Here is a 12,194-nt window from a genome sequence, read left to right as displayed (position 1 = left end):
GCGTGGCGCTGGCTCGCTCTCTAAATCAACCTTTTGGATGCTTTGAGAGAGACACGGAGAGAAAAGGGCTATTATCCATTGCTTGGTCTTATTCCGAGCTTCTTGTCAGAAGTGCGTTTCAATTACATGGAGAGGTTGGTAGCGATCTGTTACGGAGGCTAAGTTCAGGTTCAAAAGCCGGCACTCCCTATTAACACTGACCGTTTAGGGAACGTTAGTGAACTATGATTAACTAAATGTTAGTTAGTACGTGCTACATTCTAGCTAATGTAGTTATGAGAATATTTGACCAGCCAACGGCGTACTAGCAACGGCAATATTTGGTTGGCTAACGTCTCACCTGTTGCGTGGCTAACACCGTGCTAGCAACAAACTTTTTCAAACTTGGACTCCAGGCTAGCTTAATGCTAGCTAAGATGAGGCTAGCAGCAACATAGATGGATTTAAAATAGGACCAAGGAGAAAAGATGTTCTGATGCTCTGCCATTGGCCGGGTTATGGCGCCAGAATGTTTTTTAAACTTATGCACAAGATAAAGAGCTAAGTCCGCTCCATTTACCAGTTTGATCAAATTTGATTTTTTTTTTGGTTGTTTTTGAGCTGCGGTGTTTTTTGATAATTTTTTTTTTCTTTTGACAAAAGCACATCGAGTTACCCAATGCAACAATTGTTTTATTTCGCAAAATGCCAGAATCTGAAGAAAACATATTTCTATAAGCATAGTTATCGAGAAAGAGGAATCATTTCCTTAAAAACGTCCTGCCACATGACAAAATGGCCTCTCTGCGCCATTTTGATTGCACGCATCCTCCAAAAGTCACACGTTGTCAATGTCGGGGGACGGACTTCTTGTGAGCGGTGCCTTTCGATTACGCTGCGCCTGTGTTGCCGGTGCTAATGACTTTGTTTGCCATGCGCCGGCGCTCCCGCAGCCTGTTGATCTAACAGCTCCACGACTGTGGCCCATCAGTGACAATGCAAACAGCCCAACTGTGTGTTGTTCTGGCCCGGCGAACTCGTGCGCAAACACATCTGACGCAGTCTGCTTCCTAATGGGCCCGTCGCAAGAATTCACATGAACGCACGCCAGAGAGAGAAGAGCCAAACACGGCGAGAGTGGCAGAATTTGAGCCTTTGAAAAATACGCATTGAAGCTCTTTGCTTGCATTTGTGTTTTCTTTAAATGCCTTGCTCAAGTCCTGTGGCGCCAATTCTACTGTGGGCCTGGGCTGGGGTTTCAAACACACGTACAGAGTTAGGTTCCTGTTGGTAAGCAAACTATGGCCACTAGGGGGCAGTACAATACATGCATACATAATACAGAAAGAAGAGCTTAACAAATAAGTGACTCTGTAAGATTAGTCCTTATAGTTTGAACAAAGCAAAATGTTTTTCGCACTGTTCACGTAGCAGACCCAACCGGTCCACCTAAAGACCAGCCACACTGAGTTCGACCACAGTCGCCGCCTTCACTGGCTTGTGAAAGGTAAAGCGTTTACTTCCTCCAAAACGTCTTGCCAAGATGAATAAATCTTTGAATAAATCTGCGTACACTTTTGTAGGTGCTTTGCATGCTGAACAGACAGCTGAAGATGGCGACATTCAATTTGGATTTGAGATCAGTACCAATTTTGAGTTGAAGATGAAGATCAGGCGTGAATCCGAAACCTCACACATGAAAAAATTATGTTTACATGTCGGCGAAAGTGTGTGTCGTGATACCATATATTGATATCTGGTGAGCTCTGTTTTGAGACCCCCAAGCACCTCATTGTAACTTTTTGGACCATTTTCTGCATTCTTTGTGTTCCCGGTGTCCAAAGCAAGCACCGTCAAGCCACATAAGGATGAGTTTGGTATTGACTGAGGTGTCATTTTGTCATGCAGGATCGCAAACTGCCGCATTCCCATTGATTTTCTGCCAAACTTTGCAGCTTTGAGGCAAACGCGCGTACGCTAAGTAGGCTCTGTTGTCAGTCCTCCTCCCCCCTTTTGCTCATTTGCACGAGCGGGATGTCGTTTCTTCCTCTTCTTTTGTCGCTTGCAAGGAATTCTTTTTCTCTTTCTTTTAAGATGGGAATTCCAAGCATGTGCTGTGACAACCCGCAACACCCCCAAATCACCCACTCCCCCCCTAATTCGGAGTCGACATGCTTCCATTCTCATGGAACTCTCATGTGGTTGGAGGAGGAGAAGCCGGGCTAATTCATCAATAATCTTTACCTAATCCTTTCTTCTTCAACTCTTTTACTACCGCCTGGAGGCTGGAGTAACATCACGCGCGCACCCACGTCTGCATACGCGAGTGCGTGTGTGTGTGCGTGCACGCGCATCCGGCTAACACGAGACGAGGTGTGGCTGGGATGGGGCGGCGTCCCGACTCTTTGTCTGCGGCACGGCCCACGGGGGGGGAGGGTTGTTTCACTACGGCGTGTACACCCGGAGCCTCGTCAGATTGGCGTGGGAGCCAGAAGTCTACACACACAAACACACGCAGGTCGAAACAAGGAATTTAAAGCCACGGATTGAAGAAGAAGAAGAAGAAGAAGAAAGCTAGATTTTGTTCGCAACAGGAGCTGAGAAAGTGGAAGGCTGCGCGCCGGTTCCGTTGCGACTGCACAACAACAAAAGTAGTTGTCAAGTTGGACTGGTTTCGCCTTGTGGGTGGACGTCGAAAAGGGCAAAACGGGATGCGCTTTTCAAAGTAAAATTTGGAATATGGGACTTTTCATCCATGACTTTGACCTCGGGGACAGCAAGTCGCGTTTCTGCGCTCAGCTCTGGATCCTTTTGATGAGTATGTTGCCGTTGTGATGCTAAGTGGCTAATGCTAATTTGGGTTTGTTTGGCAAAAATGCCTCTTCTGTTTCCACTCTTTGGGACAGAATTTTTCAGTCCTGATATATTTTAGCATGTCTGGCTAACTTGGTGTCTGTGTTGCTGGCTTACACTTTGCAAGTGATGATTTGAATGACTTATAGTAGTTTACATTCCTATTAAACATCCTGATTTGTTTTGCTACAACAACACAACTTGACTAGTCAATGTGAGTTTTCAGTCGTCAAAAAAGTTAATTGAAGCGTGGTTTGTAAAAGGGAAAGTATTCAAATATAGCCATTGTACTTTTGGGTTTTCCTTGTTGCAGTTTTAATATTACAAAGATATTAAACTTGAAATTGGGTCAATTTCACCCTACAGTGTAACAAGGAAGTCATTGGAAACCTTATTGTCATTTTGCCATCTAATGAGGGAAGATGCTGGATGCAAATAAAATGATCTGCTTTTCAAATTCAACCGAAATAAAGCAATTTTAATTGCAGTTAGTTTCATTTGCTGGCTTGGCTCGGGATCAAGTATGTTGACACTAATTTGTTGAAGCTAATTTCACTCACCGTGCTCTTTGATTCCTCAAAGTGAGGATGGTTGATATGACAGACACAATGTCAGGGTTGTGGTCATAAATGTTGTATTTGAGCACGTTTGGCTACTTAGCATGCTAATCTAATATGATGCTTGACATTGCTCTTTACCCTCAATGTGACCTACTGTGGCTGTTCATAAAAAAAAAGTGTTGAAATATGGCCAGCATGGTTTTGTGCACATTTTCTATGAATTTTTAAATTTTCCAATTCTCTATGGAGTTAATTCTGTGATTGACTCTGAGGTTGCATCACACATCAAGTGTAAAATATGCCCCACCCTTGAGGATGGGTGCTAGCTGCTCAGTTTTTAACTGTCATTTTTTTTTCTTGGCAGCTCTTGCAGGCAAAGTCTTGCCCACCAGTTCCGATGCCCTCCTCAGTTCCTCACCGGTGCCGGCCAATCCCTCGCCGCCTGCCATCTACCTGCCGGCCAGCTTCAAGATGTCCAACGTCCAGCTGGCCTTCTTCTTGCGTGAGGTGGCACCGGCGTCAGGACCGAGCGAGGGTGGCGGCGGCGGCGGCAGCAGCAGTCCAAGCGGTGGACACCCGTTGCAGCGCTCGGAGAGTTTTGTGGTTTTCCAGACAAAGGAGCTCCCGGCGGTCAACATCAGCTTGGGACATTTTGCCCGCGACCAGACATTGTCCAAAGAGTTGCTCCAGCCAACCAGCCCGCTGGACATCCCAGGCCAGCTGACGGTCAACTGGAAAGTGCGCGCCTTCATCGTCCAGTCCCGGGTGTTCTCCAACAATCCCGCCGTGCAAGTGTTCTTCTACATCGCCGGTCGCGATTGGGACGACTTCAAAGCGCAAGACAAGTTGCCGTGCGTCCGCCTTCACGCCTTCCGGGACGTGCGGGAGATCAAGACATCGTGCCGCATGAAAGGCAACCTGGCGCAGTGCTTGGCGCAGCTGGAGCTGCCGCCATCCTGGTTCAACGCCAACGTGGCCCCGCTGGGCCGCCGTAAGGGCTCCGGGGGGGACGGACTCCTGGACGGGATGACGGGCGAGACCCTGCAGGCGGAGCTGTACTACACGCTGCACGAGCCCAATGCGGAGGGCGAGTGCGGCGAGGCGGCGGGCCATCGGGGTGCCCGGGGGGAGGCCCCGTCGCAGCACCCTCTGCTGCGCATCGGGAGCATCAGCCTGTATCAGGCCAGCCAGGAGCAGCTTCTGGTGGACAAGCAGCTGGACAAGAACATGTTCCTAAGGCTGCCTGAGAAGCCCCTCAAGCCCGGGGAGACCCTCAGGATCTTCTTGTACTTGATGCCCAACTCCACCGTGGAACAGTTCAGCCTCAAGTAAGTCACACATGAGTTGCATCCACAGCCTCTACATGTCATATGTGCTGGAAAGTTGATATCTTTGCAGAAAAGTTACCAAAGATATGTCTTTTTAAGGATGGAAAAAAACCATTCAGTGTGGTATGATTCAGAATCTTTATTGGTCAAAGTGAAACTCTCGAAGGAATTAACTCAGGTGGAATTACTCCAATATTTAAGCAAAGAAGACACTATGCCAAAATAAACTTGATATCCGTACAGCGCAAAATCGATACATAGTGATATCTGGTAACCAACCGCATGGTCTGTACTTGTGTCATGTTTGTGGAGGAGGGAGACATCTAAAACAGGACCAGACTTGGAAACGCCTGCAATAGCAGAATAATGAACTTCCTCTCATTCCTTGACTTACTGTTTTGCTATGTGACAAGCTCCTCCAGCATTTTATTTGATATTCTAAACTACACTCATCCATTTTACAAACCATTTGTCCTCATTAGCGTCAACCTTGCATGTATTACTCCAGCCGACCTTTAGCCCCTGGAAAGAAAAAAAATCCTGTGAATAACATATTCAAACAAATAAAATATATATACTTGCGGGTCCATCGCTCATGCCTGCACCCCACTTGGGTTTTACAGGTTTTACTCCCTAGTCGTTAAATTCAACAGTGAAAGCGAAATTAATCCACACCGGAAATTTGAATGAAGCCTAAATTCAACTCTTAAATCCTCCACTCAATGCATTTACATTTCACTGTGTCGGTGAGTTTCACTTTGAGTCAGGTGAAGTTACACCTGTGAGTAAGCCAAAATCAAACAGCCGCTCGCACAACACAGCATCAATGCAAAGTCAGTTGCAAACGGAAGCACTACAGCCTTTGGGAGCGAGAGGTACCGCAAATATCCGGATATCACAAAGAGGAAAGTCACATGCGAGTGCTCTGATTGCTTCCGCATACTCTCAATGTGCATGTCTGATTTGTGTGTACTGTAAAGTTGCAATCATGTGAGAAAAGTCACATTTTATTTCACAGAAAATTTTATAATTGAGGAGAAAAAACAATATGGTCTGCGAATCAAGTCACATGATATGACTCCAGTCAGATTTAACGTAATAATGTAAATGCAACGAATCCATCCCAGGCATTTGAACGTGTGAACAATTTGGTTGTTTTAGAATAACTCTAGTTTGAAATGTTGAAAAGAAAATTGGTTCAACAAGGCTTGTTCCACCAGGCAAGCTTTCATTAACAAGTCAAGGCAAACAGTAAAAGGCCTCCCGGACTGCTCGGCAACAGGCAGACCATTTAATGCGACCTTCAAAAGCCAGGCCTTTGAAATAAAAGCAAAAACAGTTTCTTGTGCTCCTTGGTGGTTTAGTTAACAAACTATTTTGTGCTTGTTTATTGACTGCCGCTAAATAAGTCACCATGTGGCCCAATAAAGTGTGTGTTCTTCTACCACATGCTTTTATTTTGAATGTCCCAGTTGCATATATTTTTTTCAATGAAAACCAAGTGGATTTATTTGTTTTTTTATTTTATTGTTTTTTTTTTTTTTAATTAGGGCAGCAGAAAACCGAGGTTTATGCCTCCCCTACACTTGAAATACGTTTAGTTATTGATGCAACTTTTTCAACACACTCTAAACGTATTCAAAATTGATATAAAATAAAGAAAAATACATTTCTGGAAATAAGATGCTGCTTCGTATCCGAGAATGCCAATCGGCGCCCGAGTGAGTGTGAAATACCACACGAATGCTTAAATGTTCTTTATCATCGATACACGTTGACTTTTGACTGCATTTCAGCGAGATTTATGTTTTCAACACTTCAATTGGCCTAAAATTATGTATATGCCATTTAAAAAAAAAAACATTACTGTAAGCCAGAGACTTCCAAGATATTCAGTGGCGTTGAATTCGCAATGGACGAGTTTCTAAAAATCGACGATATTGCTGCATCGCGGAATAGCGGGGAAACACTGTCGACAGCAATTAGTCCAGCCTATGGCGAGGTTGTAAAACGGTGTGCTTGCAAGTGCGACTAGCTCTACGTAAATCTATTCTGTGTTATTATTATCCATCACGAGCTTGCTCTGTTTTAGCTCCAAGGAGCCTAATGAGCATGTAATCACTTTTTTTTTTTTTTGTTCTCACCTCTTCTCAACCAACCCTCATCTTTCCTCATAATGCTGAGTCATGCCGAGAGGGAGGGGAGGGGGATCGGGTTCAAGCCGAGCGCGCCTCGGCAATGTTATCGCTTTGGAGCTGTGCCGTGACAAACGCACGTTTGCTTCAGTTCACCCTCTCTCGGAAATGCTGCTCAAAGCACTTTGTCGTATAAATGAGCCCAAGGTATATGTGGGTGCGTGCGTGCGTGCGTGTCGTTTGACCAGGTAATGGTTGTGCACTTCAAATAAAACCTAATGAATCCAGCCCAAAAAAAAAAAAAAACTGTATATAAATATTCCAACGTTCTGCAATTTAAGAGTACAAATGGTGGAGTTCCTTCAGTGCTGTGCGGCTCTCAGACTGCAAGCGTTAAAGATATTCGCCGCTGTCTTAAGGCGAGATGATGAAACAGCCTGCTAACGCTTATTTGTAATCTTAGCATAATCTCCGGCACACACTTGTTAAAAGTCGCAGATTTGCTGAATAATTATTAAGCCTGGCTGACTCATTAAGCCTCAGTAAGGGAAAAAAACACACGCACACACACACACACGCACACTATTGTTTCTCCCTGCAGACACTCTCGGCATTAATGGTGATTTATGCTAACAATAAAAAACTAAAGAGGGAAACTTAAGGCCCAAATTAATGAAAATCAACAGCAAGGCTTGTTCCTTTTTTTTTTGTGTGCGTCCCTTCGTAAACAAAGCGTTCATTGACATTTTGCATCGTTCTGGCCCTGATAACGTGGTGATGAACGCTAGTGCAACCCATGTGGAGGCAATCTTTTTGATTTTATTTTTTTGGGGCACGGGAAGCCACCGATAAGAGCTGAACAGCAGATGTTTTATGTACAAGTGCACTTTGGATTTGTTTACAAGGAGATTAGAGGAACCAACCTTGTGGTTTAAACACTTAGCCGTCTTTTTGTTCATTAATTTACTTTGGCAGCCAAAGTTGGGAAAAAAAAAAGTGTGAGGCTCAGCAGCATGACCAAAATCAAGTTAAAAAAATGCATAGCTACAAAAAAAATCAAGCAAGAAGTAATTTGACACATTTGCGTAATTGAGGAATTCAGAGACGCATGACGGCCAATCAAACGGGAGCAGTTGAAAGGCGATCCGATGACGCTTCATCTCCAGTTTGAATTTGTGGCGCTCTGGAGGAAAGCCATAAAAGATGCAAGAAGACAAATGTTCAAAGTTGCAGTAAGACACGCGCGTCTACTTTGAATGTTACCCGGTAGTGGTCACCCTTTGGAAGCGCTCGTTAACACCGCGTGACACCGAACGACGGACGACTGTTGTATTCCGCTGGTCCGTTTTGTCACAGCCCTCAATCTCTTTTTCTGACATTTGAAGATGCAGGGGCAATAGATGAGAAAAACAACACAATACTGGCAAGGAAAACTTGCCAGATTTTGAATTTACCTGAAGTATCGGTGGCTTGTATCAGCGGCCTCCACAAGTACCCGATAAAAGTTGGGTGGTATTAGCCAGATACCTTGTATCGGTACTTCCCCATCCCCCAAGAAAATGTTCAATGACAGAAGACTGCCGGCAATTTTTTCCAGTCAAACCAAACGTTTGCGTATTAGAATGGTAATACATATTTAGATATTTTTTTAAAATCATTTTCTGACAGAGCTGCCGCCCGGGGAAATTTCACCCCTGGCATATGTCGAATGGAGATGAGGCCTGGCGGGGGAGATGCGCCATGTAAAGTGTCGCCAGGGTCGTCCACAATCTGTCACGTCATTAAAAACATATTTTAGCGGTCGCGTGAGCCGCCGTCGCGCCATGTGGCTCGACTTGAGCTTTCGCCCCCGCTCACAGATTCTGTCAGCGCCATCTGTGAGCAGTCTTGACAGGGCTCTGCGCTTTTTTTCCTTTTGTTTTTGGACTCACTGACAGTTTTTCACCATTTTTCCCATTCGTGTACTGGCTAGCCCTCCAGTTGGGCCTTAAAGATAAAGATAAAGATAAAGATGTCCTTTATTAGTCCCACAATGGGGAAATTCATATGGAGACTTGATTAACAGGTGTCAAAGGTGCAAATAAGTAGCTTAAGTCTTCTCGCAGGGTCATTCCAGGCAAAGTCGTTCCCTGAATTTGGTGAGTCACCACATATCGGTTGTACTACACAAAAGGCTCATGAGCTTGACTGCGTTGCTCTCAGAATCAGGTTTCTTCCTTGTTGTAAGTTTGAACCGCGACGAGACGACCGGTCGAGTCCCATCCGGCTGTTGTTCACCTTTTCCACCGCCATTCATTCTCTCATTTCATCATCAGCCGCTCGGACGACCGGCAAAGTCGTGCCTCGGCCACATCGAGCGTCGCTTTGAGATGATTTTTATCAGCACTTGTGGTCAGGAGAGCCTCTAAAGAGCTTACAATTTGCCGTGCTAAGTGTGCTGGGGCAGGGAATCGATTAGTCGCGTCTTGAAGGCAAAGCAGAATGCAAAAATTGATGTCATCTAATCTTTTGGGTGCACTGACACCTTGAAATTTGGACGTAAAAGGGGACAATTGGTCTGTAGATGGCGTGGAATTGTTTAATTGAGTCTTAAATTGTGTTGACGTGGATTACAAAGATTCATGTCATCATATTTATGGCTCACTGACTTTTGGGAATACCCCAAAAGTTTGCTCAGTCAATGAATTGATCATTAAGAATTCTAACTATTAAATGGGATTGAATTATGATGCTTTGAATCAATTGTGTTATAAATATTCATATGATAGGCAAGCGGACCATCAGTCGCCTGATTGATGGTCAACAATTGTGACAATTGCGTGGAATTGATTCATCGTTTCTTGAAGAAATTGCGTTATTACAGAACGCTAAAAAATTCCCATCGCTGACAAGTTGGAAGTCCAAACCTAAAAATGAACAATTAAGCTAGTCTTGAAGAAATGGCATGATAACAGAACGGAAAAATTATTTGACTATCATGCAGCGTTTAGGCCGCACTATCAATCAGAAGTTCGTGCCCAGAAAGTTTTGTTGTCAAAATAATAAATCATTGCTCATCTAAAAATCGCATGCACTCGATGAATGATGTCCTAGTGAAACTGAAGCAAAAATGAATGTGGAATTAATAAGCAATTATTAGCAGATTAGATAATTCCTTGTGTTGAAAGTGCGGCAGATTAATGACTTCATCACACTTCAGATAAAATAATTTTGCACCTGAGCTAATTGTGTTACGCCTTCGAGATGGCTCGGCAGGAAAAAAAAAAATCCCTCTCATTACAGGTAAGTTGCGCTAAATTTAGCGGCTGTGTGTTTGAAGTGGGCTATTTGTATGTGGCGTGAATTCCTGTCGTTAAATATCCTGCTTTTTTTTTTTTTTTTTTTGTTCTTGAAATGACTTGAATTAATAGCACGTAGCGAGCGAGTGGCGCTCAATCAATGTCTCTCTATGCTTCATCGCGCCGACTGACAAGCTCCCTGTTTTTTCTTTTTGCCATTTCTCGACTCTGCCGCCCTCCTTTGTCGATTTATTGAAGGGAAGACAAAATGGAGGCAGCGGCAGGGGGCGGGGGCGCATTTTTTCATTTGACTGAGGCGATTTATCTCGCTCATTTCACTTTGTTGTGATTTGTCGAGATGGCCACACAGTTTCTGGTCGTGGTCCCGACGTTTTTGGTGGTCCATTCAATTACATGCTAGCAAGTCGGCGCGAGTAGAAGCAAATAAAGCACTCAGATTCCTGGGAAAAGGAAGAAGCGCACGCACAAGGAATGAAACAAAGTGAATGGCATATCTCTTTGTAACTTGAATGCGCACAACATTGTGGAGCCACCACAATGTTGGGGGCTACTGGATGGGGAAAAATTTGTGGAGAAATTATTAAAAACAGCCAGATGCTAGCCCGACTGCTGAAAAAATAAGCATCAGACCACCTGCCAACCGGGATGCATAAAAACACAACATTGTGGAGCGACCATGTCAAGAGTCAACTGGGAGACGAAAGGAACAATTAAGGAGAAATGCTTAAAAGCGCCTAAAAATCGGGAAGACTGTGCCGTGCAAAAAATTCCGTCAGCTGCCGTGATCATCAACCTTGACATAAACAACACTGTGGAGAAACTATGTCAGTCGACTGGAAAAAATAAAAAAAAAGCAATGACTAAGATCAAGCTGCTGTAATTGAAGACGTCCTGAGATGTCCTTTGAGTGGCACGTCGCCCACTGAGGCGAAGATTTGCCGACGTATTAGTAACGTGGCCCCGGGAAATTCCATCGGATCATTTCTGGCCATCACCTCGTGTGTTTATCTGGGATACCTTCAGGTGCTTAACGGGAAAGATGAGCCTGATTTTTCTTCCTTCACACTCCCACAGATGTTATGACTTTGTTGTTGTTGTTGATTTTTATCTTTTTCGCAAGGACCCAAAATTGTTGGAGCAAAATTATATATGTATATATATATTGGCGTAATCATCTCAATTCAAGCCAGTCGACCAATCAGCCGCAAGTTACCACGTGGCCCCGCAAGCTTCCCCGCGCCGTCCCTCTTCTTCATTTCCTGGCGTCATGTCGCGTTTATCTTCGACATCTTCGGGTGTTGAACAGGCAAGATGGGCCGTATTTTTCCGCACACTCCTTGCTGCTGTCCCACATTTTATTTCATTTTTTTAATAATTTATTTTTTTTACCCCTCTCCTGCTGAGAGACATGTGTTGTGATAGACGTGGCGTGAAAGATTGTTGCCGGGCTCCGGCTTCAAAGCCGACGGCAGCAGCAGTGGTGGAGGAGTTGGAGAGGTTTCATCTTCACCCCCCCCCCCTCTCCCCACAACTTTTTTTCGTTTTTTATTTTTCCCTCTTTTTTTTTAATGAGGTCTTCTCCGCCTTTGCAAAGTCTTTTCTTTCTTTCTTTCCTGTTCTTCTTGAAAGTCGTTACTTCAAATCCAGTACACAAGGATCAAGAGGCACGCTGTTTACTGGCCCCTGAGAACACGATTGCGTCGGTTGGAATGAGTGGCGAAGACCGGGAGCAAAAATAATTGGAGGTTACTCGATAACTTTTGCGCAGCCAAAGCGTCGATTCATAAATTCTCCATCTTTTTACCGTTTCTGTATGAATGCCACCAAGACAGAATCAGACGGGCAAAGTCAACCTGGCGACTATCCGTCTTTTGAGGTCTTACCAAAACCAGTGATGTTTCTTTTTTAAAGCCGGACTTCCAGAGGCGCCTCACCCCGCCCCACTCAACCGCCCTTCAACTCCACCCCCGCCCTCCGCTCCTTTCTTCACATGTTGTCACCGTTACGAGCAGCAGCCGTTGTATAACCTCTCCGCCACCC

General features: G+C 44.6%; 1 protein-coding gene across 2 annotated transcripts in view; it reads left to right on the top strand.

The window, feature by feature from the left end:
- tmem132e (transmembrane protein 132E) overlaps window positions 1-12,194 on the top strand; it is a 162,277-nt gene that overhangs the window by 109,490 nt on the left and 40,593 nt on the right. The window contains exons 1-2 of one of the 2 annotated variants that reach the window (XM_088278803.1): window positions 2,254-2,797; window positions 3,757-4,720. In XM_088278803.1, the coding sequence (XP_088134929.1) occupies window positions 2,719-2,797; window positions 3,757-4,720 (1,043 nt within the window). In that variant the 5' untranslated portion in view covers window positions 2,254-2,718. Of the gene's footprint in view, window positions 1-2,253; window positions 2,798-3,756; window positions 4,721-12,194 lie in introns of those variants that run through there. The other variant, XM_088278804.1, reaches the window with a different exon arrangement.

This window comes from Idiotropiscis lumnitzeri, chromosome 17 (genome assembly GCF_059441095.1).
Source record: "Idiotropiscis lumnitzeri isolate Australia: NSW breed Sydney's pygmy pipehorse chromosome 17, RoL_Ilum_1.0, whole genome shotgun sequence".
Classification (NCBI taxonomy): domain Eukaryota; kingdom Metazoa; phylum Chordata; class Actinopteri; order Syngnathiformes; family Syngnathidae; genus Idiotropiscis; species Idiotropiscis lumnitzeri.
The sequence above is the reverse complement of the archived record's forward strand: the minus strand, read 5'-3'. Positions and strand labels throughout refer to the sequence as shown.